The sequence below is a fragment of the Maylandia zebra genome, linkage group LG5, assembly GCF_041146795.1.
Source record: "Maylandia zebra isolate NMK-2024a linkage group LG5, Mzebra_GT3a, whole genome shotgun sequence".
In the NCBI taxonomy this organism is placed as follows: Eukaryota; Metazoa; Chordata; class Actinopteri; order Cichliformes; family Cichlidae; genus Maylandia; species Maylandia zebra.
In genome coordinates this window covers 42,780,823-42,792,294 of record NC_135171.1, presented here as the reverse complement: position 1 = coordinate 42,792,294, position 11,472 = coordinate 42,780,823, and the positions used below count along the sequence as shown (strand labels likewise).

The window sequence follows — 11,472 nt, the reverse complement described above, 5'->3', positions numbered from 1 at the left end:
GGAGCAATCATCAGAAAATGGAAGACATACAAGACCACTGATAATCTCCCTCGATCTGGGGCTCCACGCAAGATCTCATCCCGTGGGGTCAAAATGATCATGAGAACGGTGAGCAAAGATCCCAGAACCACACGGGGGGACCTGGTGAATGACCTGCAGAGAGCTGGGACCAAAGTAACAAAGGTCACCATCAGTAACACACTACAACGGCAGGGAATCAAATCCCGCAGTGCCAGACGTGTTCCGCTGCTGAAGCCAGTGCATGTCCAGGCCCGTCTGAAGTTTGCCAGAGAGCACATGGATGATACAGCAGAGGATTGGGAGAATGTCACGTGGTCAGATGAAACCAAAGTAGAACTTTTTGGTATAAACTCAACTCGTCGTGTTTGGAGGAAGAAGAATAGTGAGTTGCATCCCAAGAACACCATACCTACTGTGAAGCATGGGGGTGGAAACATCATGCTATGGGGCTGTTTTTCTGCCAAGGGGACAGGACGACTGATCCGTGTTAAGGACAGAATGAATGGGGCCATGTATCGTGAGATTTTGAGCCAAAACCTCCTTCCATCAGTGAGAACTTTGAAGATGAAACGAGGCTGGGTCTTCCAACATGACAATGATCCAAAACACACCGCCCGGGCAACAAAGGAGTGGCTCCGTAAGAAGCATTTGAAAGTCCTGGAGTGGCCTAGCCAGTCTCCAGACCTCAACCCCATAGAAAATCTGTGGCGGGAGTTGAAAGTCCGTGTTGCTCGGCGACAGCCCCAAAACATCACTGCTCTCGAGAAGATCTGCATGGAGGAATGGGCCAAAATACCAGCTACTGTGTGTGCAAACCTGGTAAAGACCTATAGTAAACGTTTGACCTCTGTTATTGCCAACAAAGGTTATGTTACAAAGCATTGAGTTGTATTTTTGTTATTGACCAAATACTTATTTTCCACCCTGATTTACGAATAAATTCTTTACAAATCCTACCATGTGGATTCATGGATTTTTTTTTCACATTCTGTCTCTCACAGTTGAAGTGTACCTCTGGTGCAAATTACTGACCTCTGTCATCATTTTAAGTGGGGGAACTTGCACAATCGGTGGCTGACTAAATACTTTTTTGCCCCACTGTAAGTGGTCCGCAGGTGCACATTCGCTGTCAAAATAAAAAACACGCACAAGGGTTAGGGTTAAATTTAAAAACTGTACTTTTGAGTTAAAATATATATTTATAATTTTAATAAATGACAAATTAAAAAGGCATGAACATTTTTTTTGTATCGAAAAAATATCGAACCGTGACATCAAAGTATCGAACCGAACCGTGAATTTTGTGTATCGTTGCACCCCTAATATATACACTCAACAAAAATATAAATGCAACACCTTTGTTACTGCTCCTATTCCCCTTGGGATGGACGTAGAGACCTAAAATTCATTCCAGATACACAATATAACCATCCCTCCCAAACAGTGGTCACAAATCAGTCCAAATGTGTGGTAGTGGGCACATCTGCTATATTGAGATAATCCATCCCACCTCACAGGTGTGCCACATCAGGATGCTGATCTGACATCATGAGTAGTGCACAGGTGTACCTCAGACTGCCCACAACAAAAGGCCACCCTGGAATGTGCAGTTTTTTGCGCTATTGGGGGTCTGGGGACCCAGAACCGGTCAGTATCTGGTGTGACCACCATTTGCCTCATGCAGTGCAACACATCGTCGCATGGAGTCTATCAGATTGTCAATTGTGGCCTGTGGAATGTTGGTCCACTCCACTTCAATGGCTGTGCGAGGTTGTTGGATATTCGTGGGAACTGGTACACGCTGTCGTATACGCCGGTCAAGCACATCCCGAACATGCTCAATGGGTGACATGTCCGGTGAGTATGCTGGCCATGCAAGAACTGGGACATTCTCAGCTGCCATCTGCCCTGAACAATGTGAACCATGATTCATCCGTGAAGCGCACACCTCTCCAACGTGCCAGACGCCATCGGATGTGAGCATTTGCCCACACAAGTCTGTTACGGCGACGAGCTGGAGTCAGGTCAAGACCCCGATGAGGACGACGGGCATGCAGTTGAGCGTCCCTGAGACGGTTTCTGACAGTTTGTGCAGAAATTGTTTGGTTGTGCAAACCAATTGTTCCAGCAGCTGTCTGGGTGGCTGGTCTCAGACGATCTTGGAGGTGAACCTGCTGGATGTGGAGGTCCTGGGCTGGTGTGGTTACACGAGGTCTGCGGTTGTGAGGCCGGTTGGATGTGCTGCCATATTCTCTGAAAGGCCTGTGGAGACGGCTTATGGTTGAGAAATGAACATTCAATGCACGGGCGACAGATCTGGTTGACATTCAAATTCAAATTCAAATTTTATTTGTCACGTACACAGTCATACACAGTACGATATGTAGTGAAATGCTTGGACAACTGCTCGTGACCTAAAGAAAACAAAAAAGGAAAAGGCTATGAATAAGATAGGAAATAAATATGAAAAATTAAAAAGGGTAAATTTAACTAGGAAGGAATAGAATATAAATTAAGGTTAAAAATGAAATAACTGTACAACACAAATTAGAATGAAGGGTAAATTTAACTGGGAAGAATAAGATAAAGATAAATATATAAATTAAAGTTGAAAATAAAATAACTGTACAACAAAATACACAATACACAATATAGAACTATATAAGAATGTATGAAGAAATCTAAATATATATAAATATATACACAATAACAGCAGCTGTACAAGTATTAACCGGAAATGAAGAATATAGTGACCAGTGTTGTGCAAAACCAAAGTCCAGAATGTCCAGTGTGTGTAAGAACTGTATGTGTGGGTCAGTACTGTGTGGTGGTGTGATTGAGAGACCGTATCGCCTGCGGGAAGAAGCTCCTCCTCAGTCTCTCTGTGTTGGTCTTCAGGGAGCGGAATCGCTTTCCTGACCTCAACAGAGAGAACAGTCTGTTGTTGGGATGGCTGAGGTCCTTCACGATCTTCCTGGCCTTGGTCCAGCACCGCCTGCTGTAGATTGAGTGCAGGTCAGGGAGCTCGGAGCGGATGGTGCGCTCAGCTGACCGCACAACCCTCTGTAGAGCTCGTCTGTCCTGCATGGTGCTGTTCCCGAACCAGGTTAAGATGTTTCCCGCCAGGATGCTCTCTATGGTGCACGAGTAAAAGTTCCTGAGCACCTTGGAGGGCAGTTGGAAGTCTCTCAAGCGTCTGAGGTGGTAGAGACGCTGTCGGGCCTTTTTCACCACGGTGTTGATGTGACAGGACCATGACAGGTCCTGCGTGATGTGAACTCCGAGGTATTTGAAGCTGTCCACTCTCTCCACTGGGCACTCGTTGATGACGGGGGTCTGGTAGTTCCTCTCCTGCTTAGTGCTGAAGTCCACTATCAGCTCCTTTGTCTTACTGACGTTTAGAAGGAGGTTGTTCCTCTGGCACCAGTTCTCCAGATTCCTAATCTCCTTCAGGTAGGCCGTCTCGTTGTTATCAGAGATCAGGCCCACCACGACGGTGTCGTCAGCAAACTTGATGATGGTGGTGGAGCTGGTAGTGGCCACACAGTCATATGTGTACAAAGAGTACAGCAGGGGGCTCAGAACACACCCCTGGGGGGCTCCAGTGCTGAGAGTGGTGGAGGCTGAGACATGTCCGCCCATCCTTACTGCCTGTGGTCTGCCAGTTAGGAAGTTGGAGATCCACTGACACATAGATGAGCTGAGTCCCAGATGCTCCAGCTTGGTGGTGAGTGTGGAGGGAATTATGGTGTTAAATGCAGAGCTGTAGTCTATGAAGAGCATTTTAACATAATTCCCCCTTCTAGTGTCCAAGTGAGTGAGTGATGTGTGGAGGAGATGAGAGATGGCATCGTCTGTGGAACGATTTGGACGGTAAGCGAACTGTAGTGGGTCCAGTGTGTCTGGTAGTGAAGAAATGATGAAGTCTCTGACCAGGCGTTCAAAGCACTTCATCACTACTGAGGTGAGGGCTACAGGGCGATAGTCATTGAGAGAAGCAGGGTGGGGTTTCTTCGGGACAGGAACAATGATGGACTCTTTGAAGCATGTGGGGATCACCGACTGAGATAAAGAGATGTTGAATATCTCAGTGAACACAGGAGCTAGCTGGTATGCGCAGTCTCTGAGGATACGACCTGGGATGCCGTCTGGTCCTGCTGCTTTCCTGGTGTTCACTCTCTTGAAGGCTCTCCTTACTTCATGCTCGGAGATGACGAGCACGTTTCCGGTGCTGGCAGTATCTTCCTGTCTGCAGCCGTTAGCGCCGCTAACACTAGCATTGTTGGAGACCTTAGCTGCAGCCTCGAAGCGAGCATAGAAAGTGTTCAGCTCGTCTGCCAGAGTCACGGCCGCGTTCGTCATACCGGTTGTTGGTGCTTTATAGTCCGTTATTGTCCTTAGTCCCCGCCACAGGCTCCTAGAGTCACTCTGTTGGAGTTGTGACTCTAGTTTCCTCCCGTAGCGCTGCTTCGCCTCTTTCACCGCCCTCCGCACGTTATATGACGCGGCTTTGTACGGGTCCATGTCCCCCGTCATGAGTCCCGTGTTGTAGGCAGCGGTGCGGGATCTCAGAGCGTCGCGGATGGTTTTATCCACCCACGGCTTCTGGTTGGGAAACGTTGTGATAGTCTTTGTCTCCACGGTATCATCCGCTAGTTTCCCGATGAATCCCACAACCGCTTCCGTAAACACGTTGACGTCATCGTCGGAGCTGTTTCTGAACATGCCCCAGTCTGCGTCATCGAGTGCGTCCTGTAACGCGGCCACCGATTGATCCGTCCAGCGCGCGACCTTCCTCTGAACCGGAACTTCCTGTTTCAGCCTTTGTTTGTATTTTGGCATGAGGAAGATGGCGGCGTGATCAGATTTGCCAAACGGGGGGCGGGATTGTGCCTTGTAGCCGTCCTTGACCGTAGTGTAGCAGTGGTCCAGTGTCCTTTCACCCCTGGTGGGGCAGGTGATGTGTTGATAAAAGTTCGGCGCTGCGCGTTTGAGGTTGGCGCTATTAAAGTCCCCCGTCACAATAAGCGCAGCGTCCCGGTGTTGTGTCTGGTGCTGTGTGAGTGCCTCATGCAGCTCGCATAAGGCGGTGACCGTGTCCGCTTGTGGTGGAATATAAACGGCACTTATAATGACCGATGTAAATTCCCGAGGTAGATAAAAAGGACGACACATGATGGACAGTAGTTCCAGATTTGGTGTGCAGGAGCGTGTGAGAGGAACAACGTTCGCACTGTTGCACCAGTTGTTGTTCACCATTAAACACACGCCGCCTCCCCTTGACTTCCCCGAGTCCCATGTCCTGTCCATGCGGTGAACCGAGAAGAACTCGGCCGGCTGGATGGCGTGGTCCGGCACCGCTGGGTTCAGCCATGTCTCGGTGAAGCAGAGGAGATTGCAGTCCCGAATGTCTCTCTGGAACTTTATCCTGGCCCTGAGGTCGTCAAGCTTGTTCTCCAGTGACTGGACGTTGGCGAGCAGGATGCTAGGCAGAGGTGTGCGGTGTGCACGAGCTCTCAGCCTGTTCCTGACGCCGGCTCGCTTCCCTCTAGGCCGCCGCCGCTTCCCTTTGTTCTCCCTCGAGATCTCACTCGGCCAGCTCGGATCCGGAGTTAAAAACTTCGAATTGTGAGTACATTGTAAACCAATAGAAACAAGAGTGTCACTGTCATACCTAATGTACCCAATGGTGATGATTTTGCCGATTTAGAAACGCTGAAAACTAACTTAAAAAACAAAGACAAAGAAAAAGTGGTCGGAGCAGTCGTGACGGCAGCCGACCTCAACGGCGCCATCCTGCCAATTGCACGCTCCCTCATTGCTTGTGGCATCTGTGGCATTTTGCTGTGAGACAAAACTGCACATTCCAGGGTGGCCTTTTGTTGTGGGCAGTCTGAGGTACACCTGTGCACTACTCATGATGTCAGATCAGCATCCTGATGTGGCACACCTGTGAGGTGGGATGGATTATCTCAATATAGCAGATGTGCCCACTACCACACATTTGGACTGATTTGTGACCATACAGTTGTTGAGAAGCAGTCCTGCAGTTGAGAAAGGGCTCCTTCAGGCCAGGTTTTTATTGTCTTTGTCTGGGGCTTTGTTTTTCTCAGCAGGGGGGTGTAGGTGGGGGTGAGGGACATGCAGAGGTGGTCAGATCCAGCCAGGTGGGGGAGGGGTGTCGCTCTGAAAGCATGCCTGATGTTTGAATAGACATGGTCCAAAGTGTGTTCTCCTCTCGTAGCAAAGTCCACGAACTGGACAAATTTAGGAAGCACAGTCTTTAGGCACGCTTTGTTAAAGTCGCCGGCGACAATAAAAACCCCATCGGGGTGGGCAAGCTGTTGTTTGTTTATGGTGTTGAGCAAGAGGCTGAGAGCCGTGCTAACGTTAGCATCCGGCGGTATATAAACAGCTATCACAATAACTACTGTAAACTCCCTCGGGATGTAAAAAGGTCTGCACGAGACTGCCAGAACCTCCAAATCAGGAGAACAGTGAGTGTGAATGATCCTGCTGTTACAACACCACTCGTTATGCACGTAAACACATAGCCCCCCTCCTCTGATTTTACCTGAGTTGCTGTTTCTGTCATGCCGGTGTAGCGTGCGGCCTGCTAACTCGACTGCAGCGTCGGGAATCAGCGGGTGAAGCCACGTCTCCGTAATAAGAATAATGCTGCAGTTACGTGCAAAGCTTGTGTTGGCTATCTGTAGCTCCAATTCGTCAAGTTTGTGGGTGATGGATCTGGCGTTCGATAGGAAAAGGCTCGGAAGTGCTGGCCGGTGTGGATGTTTGCGTAGCCTAGCGTCTGAGCCCGACCGGCATCCCCTCTTCTGCTTTCTTTCCCTCCGTCGCCTTCTACGCTTGCTGGGCGGGCAGACCATCCACGGTGACCCTGGCGGTCTCGCTATCTCCACCAGGATGTTGTGTGTTCGCTGATAGTCGCCAGAAACAGACAAACTATATTTAAAACCTAGATCAATTAGGTTCTGGCGACTGTAAGAGATGGCGGCGTTGCAAACATTCAAAAATATCCACATTAAAAGTAAAAACGAGCACCAAACTGGAGAGCTAAGAGCCGCTGCACCCGTGCGCGCCGCCATCTTGTTTTTCACGTGTGAAGCCTGAAGCAGATGCCAGCATACCAGGTTAAGGAGACGCAGGCCATAGCCAGACTCAGGGTACATGTGGAGCGAGTCATTAGGAGGATCAAACAGAACAAACTTTTTGATAGCATCATTACCATGTCACATGTTTATAATATCAACCAACTGTTTGCAGTGGCATGTATGCTGTCAAATTACCAGAACACAGCATTAGTTTAAAAATGGGTTAAGTGAGACAAGATGGATTTTTCCCAAGACACCAGTGCCAGTAACTTATGGAAAATGACCTGCAGCTGAGGCCACTACAGTTGCATTTCTTCCTTCTCAGCTGACAATACTTGATTACAGAACTGGTACTTGAGTGCTGATAGTTGAGTTTCAGTTATTGATAATTCAAATTCATTGCAAATGTTTAATGTTAATAATACTGTTTAATTATACTACTATATTACTATTCAGATTCAACAAAACTGTTTATCAAAATTATAAAGTAAATCACTAAATCGTTTTAAAATCATAAGTGACATTGAGCTTTTGGAACATCAAAAATACCATTTGTCATTTTCTACAGTTCAGTTGTGTTATTGTCTAAATGTATATCAGTATGCTAGGCATGGAGTTTTAAATACTTACCATGTAAATAAGTTCTGCACAAATTCAACGTTTTAATGTGTGTTTTTAAAAATTAAATTGATGCCATTGCTTAAATAACAGTTTATTGATGTCACATAAAGGTAACATGTAACAACAAAAGAATTCATGAAATATATTGAAAATAAAACATCAGTTATTTTGTTCCAGCCAGCCTGAAGGATCTGTTTTTCTTTTTGCTGTTTTCACTGTTCATTTTTTTCAAACACAGGTATCTTGGCATATATATGTAAAAAAAGAAATAGTCTGCCTTTTCTCTGATTGCATTGTGCACATCTATATCCATGTATATTCTTTGCACTAGGTAGTCCTCTTGTGCCCACACAACAAAGTCACACCACTGCATCCCACTGATGAGCAGTTGTCCTTGCACTTGCCAGTAATATGCGTGGCTCTTTTTTAGTTTAGGGGTACCACATTCCATCTGCACATATTTGCAGTCAATAAAGTTTTGTACATTGGGACATTTGAATTCGACGAAGCCAAACTGGGGGTATTCATTGGGGTCAAAAACAACACCATCAGGAGATGCAGCAAGCCAGGGGGCAATGGGGTGAATGACCAGACCACAGGGTGAGTAGTTAACATTCATTAGCCTACTATACTCTGCTGCTATTGCAGGCTCCATCTCAGTTCCTCTCCTCATGTCTGCTGTCTGCCTTGTTCCCTTCAATATACGCTCTGCTAGTGACTCGGCCGAGCTCTGGCCTCTGACGTGACACACCTCCCGAAACCTAGAGGCAGTCACTCTGGGCCTGCGGAGCTGATGCCACTCAGACGAAGAGCTTTGCTCACGTGTAGCTTCCTCTATTTTGTGAGCCATTTCCAGAGTTACAGACAAGCTTTTCAGATGCAGAAGCTCTTCTTCTGAGCACACAAACACACAATCTGATGGCAAGATGTCATACCCCTCCAGAGGCAAGTGCGGTGTTGGTGGTGCATCGCGGTGTAGTGTGATGTACCGGGTTGTCAAAACCGGCTGCTGATATGACAGAACACTGCCCTCCTGCACCAGCCCAAAGGCACTTTCCACAAGGGGCTTGTCAGGTCTCATGTTCATTGTGGTCACAAGTGGCCTGTCCTCAATATTAAATTTTGCATATGCCTCCGTTATTCTGAACAAGCAGGGATCTGGTAACGGACCCACCATGCCTCTGTAGAAGCCACTCCTAAAGAAAACATCAATGACAATAATGTAAGGAAGAAGGTTGTTATACTGAACAACAACTAAACTAAAAACTAAAAGGTGTAAAACAGTGGTGCATAAGTTAGAGACTGGGATGTATATGTACATGACTGAGTTAGCCGTCTTCAGAAAGTGTAATGTTGTATGTAAATTAATACCTATTCTGACACATGTATGTATGAAAAAAATAGCAACATACATTTGTAACACGTGAAACCAAATTTTACAAATCTAATTACCGTACTCCAGTCTGGGCCATCCTATTTGGTACCGGCTTAGTGAAGACCATGGAGTTGATGGGTCCTGGCCTCACACCCTAACAGAAGACACATTTACTATGGATGGTGTTGCTGTTCATATGTAAACATGGACTAATTCAAAAACTTTAACCTCATTTAAATTACCACTGTCCGTGGCTTGTGCCATTGCTGTTCAGATTCCGTGCAGCTATGCACAGGGGGGACAACCGGCACTCTGAGTTGTGAGTAGTGTGCTGTTTGGAAGAGCAGTGCCACTGTGTGATTGCACATAACAGCGCCTGCCACACAGGAGCACTGGCTATGTGTCAGTATCACCGGCGATGAATCCAGAAGCTTAATCTAAGAAGAAAGAACGAAAATTAAAAATTTAACATCTTCATGGAAGAGCCGAACAGGAACATAGTTCAGTGTTATGGTTACGCACCCTCCTGAATGCTTAGTGTTTCCTTCTCTCCCTATTAAAACAACTTAACCATGCTTGATAACTGTAATAACTTAGATTGTGTATATTTGCAGTATTAACTGGTTGTCAAATGTTTCTGATCACCCAAACACACGTTGATTTAACTATCTGACTAGTCAAATTAGGAGTGATAAAGCAGGGAGACAAGGAAAACATTCAAGTTGATGGGCCTTTAGGAATGAACTTAACTAATGCTTAAATGAACTGAACCCCACTGAACGGGGATTAACAACTTTACACAGCTTCCTGCCTACACTTAGTCTGTGTGGTGCCTCACTCTTCCTCATCGACCTGTAGCACAGGGCTCTCACACCGACCTCCCCTGACAACCTGTCTTTATTGGACACTGAATAAAGATACAAGTACCATTAGCATTATTTCTGTATTACTCATTTCAGCATGTCTTAAACATATATTTTACACTTAGCAAGAGTAGCATTAGGTAGTTAACTACCTCCATAGTTAGCCAACTACCTAACGCTATTATAACAGTGTCTAACTACAAAAGTGACATTAGTTAAGAAAACCTCAACTATAGTTTAGGACGACATAAAACACCGTTTAAGAAAACATGTAATGTAGAGAACTGACATCAAATGAAGGACATAGCGGAGTAACGTAGTGTTTGCATTTGACGTTAGCTAGCGTTTCTTTGTCGGTTAATTTACGCTTTCTTACCTTCGTAGTTGTGTATATATGATGCAGCATATAACTTAAATCCTTTATCTAATTTGCTGGCGGGGGTAGTCGTCACTCTGCAAATCCGATGAACATCGTGATGTTCAATTTTGGGAGCTCTTGTAGGCAGCGAGTGTAGAACGTCGCCATGGTTTAACCGCACCGGAAGCACTGGGGCAGGACTACATAGAACGCGGAAGTGTTAGTGCAAGTAGTCCATTATAGATGATGTGAGAGGGCGGGTGTGTGTGTTTAGGGCACGGATGGCTTGGGGATAGAAGCTCCTCTTGAGTCTCTCTGTCCTTGCCCGGAAGATGCGGAACCTTCTACCAGATTGCAGAAGTTGGAACAGTTTGTTGCCTGGATGGGACGGGTCCTTCAGTATCTGCGCTGCTCTAGTCCGGCATCTCCTGGTGTAGGTGTCCTGAAGCGGGGGGAGAGCAATCCTGCAGCAGCGTTCTGCTGTACGGATCACTCTCTGGAGAGCTTTTTGGTCCTTCACACAGCTGTTCCCAAACCACGATGTCATGTTCTGTGTGAGGATGCTCTCCACAGCACCTGTATAGAAAATCCTGAGGATCTTTGGAGAGACCCTGAACTTCCTCAGTTGTCATAGGTGATACAGGCGCTGCCTAGCCTTTTTGGTCTGGACCTGAATGTGGGCAGCCCATGTCAGGTCTGAGGAGATGTGGACACCAAGATACTTGAAGGACTGCACCCTCTCCACTGGAGCTCCATTGATGATAATGGGCTTGTAGTCTCTGTGCTGACCCCTTCTGAAGTCCACCACCAGCTCCTTGGTCTTGCTGACGTTCAGCTGGAGGTGGTTGTCCTGGCACCACGATGCCAGATTCTTCACTTCATCCATGTAGGCCGCCTCATCGTTGTTGGAGATGGCACCCAACACCACTGTGTCGTCAGCAAACTTCACAATGGTGTTGGAGCCATGGGTGGCCACACAGTCTGAAGTGTAGAGGGAGTAGAGCTGAGGGATGAGGGTTTGCTGTTCTTGGGCACAGGGATGATGGTGGATCTTTTGAAGCATGTGGGGACCACAGACTTCGCCAGGGACTCGTTGAAGATGTAAGTGAACACACCTGCTAG

General features: G+C 46.9%; 1 protein-coding gene across 3 annotated transcripts; it reads right to left on the bottom strand.

The window, feature by feature from the left end:
• Positions 1–7,829: 7,829 nt before the first annotated feature.
• Positions 7,830–11,079, bottom strand: LOC112429775 (uncharacterized). Of its 3 annotated transcripts, XM_076884407.1 has the most exons (5): positions 10,369–11,079; positions 9,945–10,036; positions 9,372–9,566; positions 9,207–9,283; positions 7,830–8,950 (listed from the first exon to the last, which is right to left on the bottom strand). In XM_076884407.1, exons 2-5 carry the CDS (start codon positions 9,975–9,977, stop codon positions 7,918–7,920), a joined length of 1,338 nt encoding a protein of 445 aa, XP_076740522.1. In that variant the 5' UTR covers positions 9,978–10,036; positions 10,369–11,079; the 3' UTR covers positions 7,830–7,917. The 3 variants fall into 3 exon arrangements, with proteins under 3 accessions (XP_076740522.1, XP_076740523.1, XP_076740521.1); XM_076884408.1 differs by lacking the exon at positions 9,945–10,036; XM_076884406.1 differs by lacking the exon at positions 10,369–11,079 and having other exon boundaries at positions 9,945–10,352.
• Between the last annotated feature and the right edge of the window lie 393 nt (positions 11,080–11,472).

Bases quoted from the DNA above. Each gene is read 5' to 3' on its own strand.
- LOC112429775 (XM_076884407.1), bottom strand. From the start codon at position 9,977: ATGAGGAAGAGTGAGGCACCACACAGACTAAGT. The intron at 9,567-9,944 runs GTAGGCAGGAAG...CTTTCTTCTTAG, and splicing joins AGGCACCACACAGACTAAGT to ATTAAGCTTCTGGATTCATC. The intron at 8,951-9,206 runs GTAATTAGATTT...TGTTTTCTTTAG, and splicing joins ATGGCCCAGACTGGAGTACG to GAGTGGCTTCTACAGAGGCA.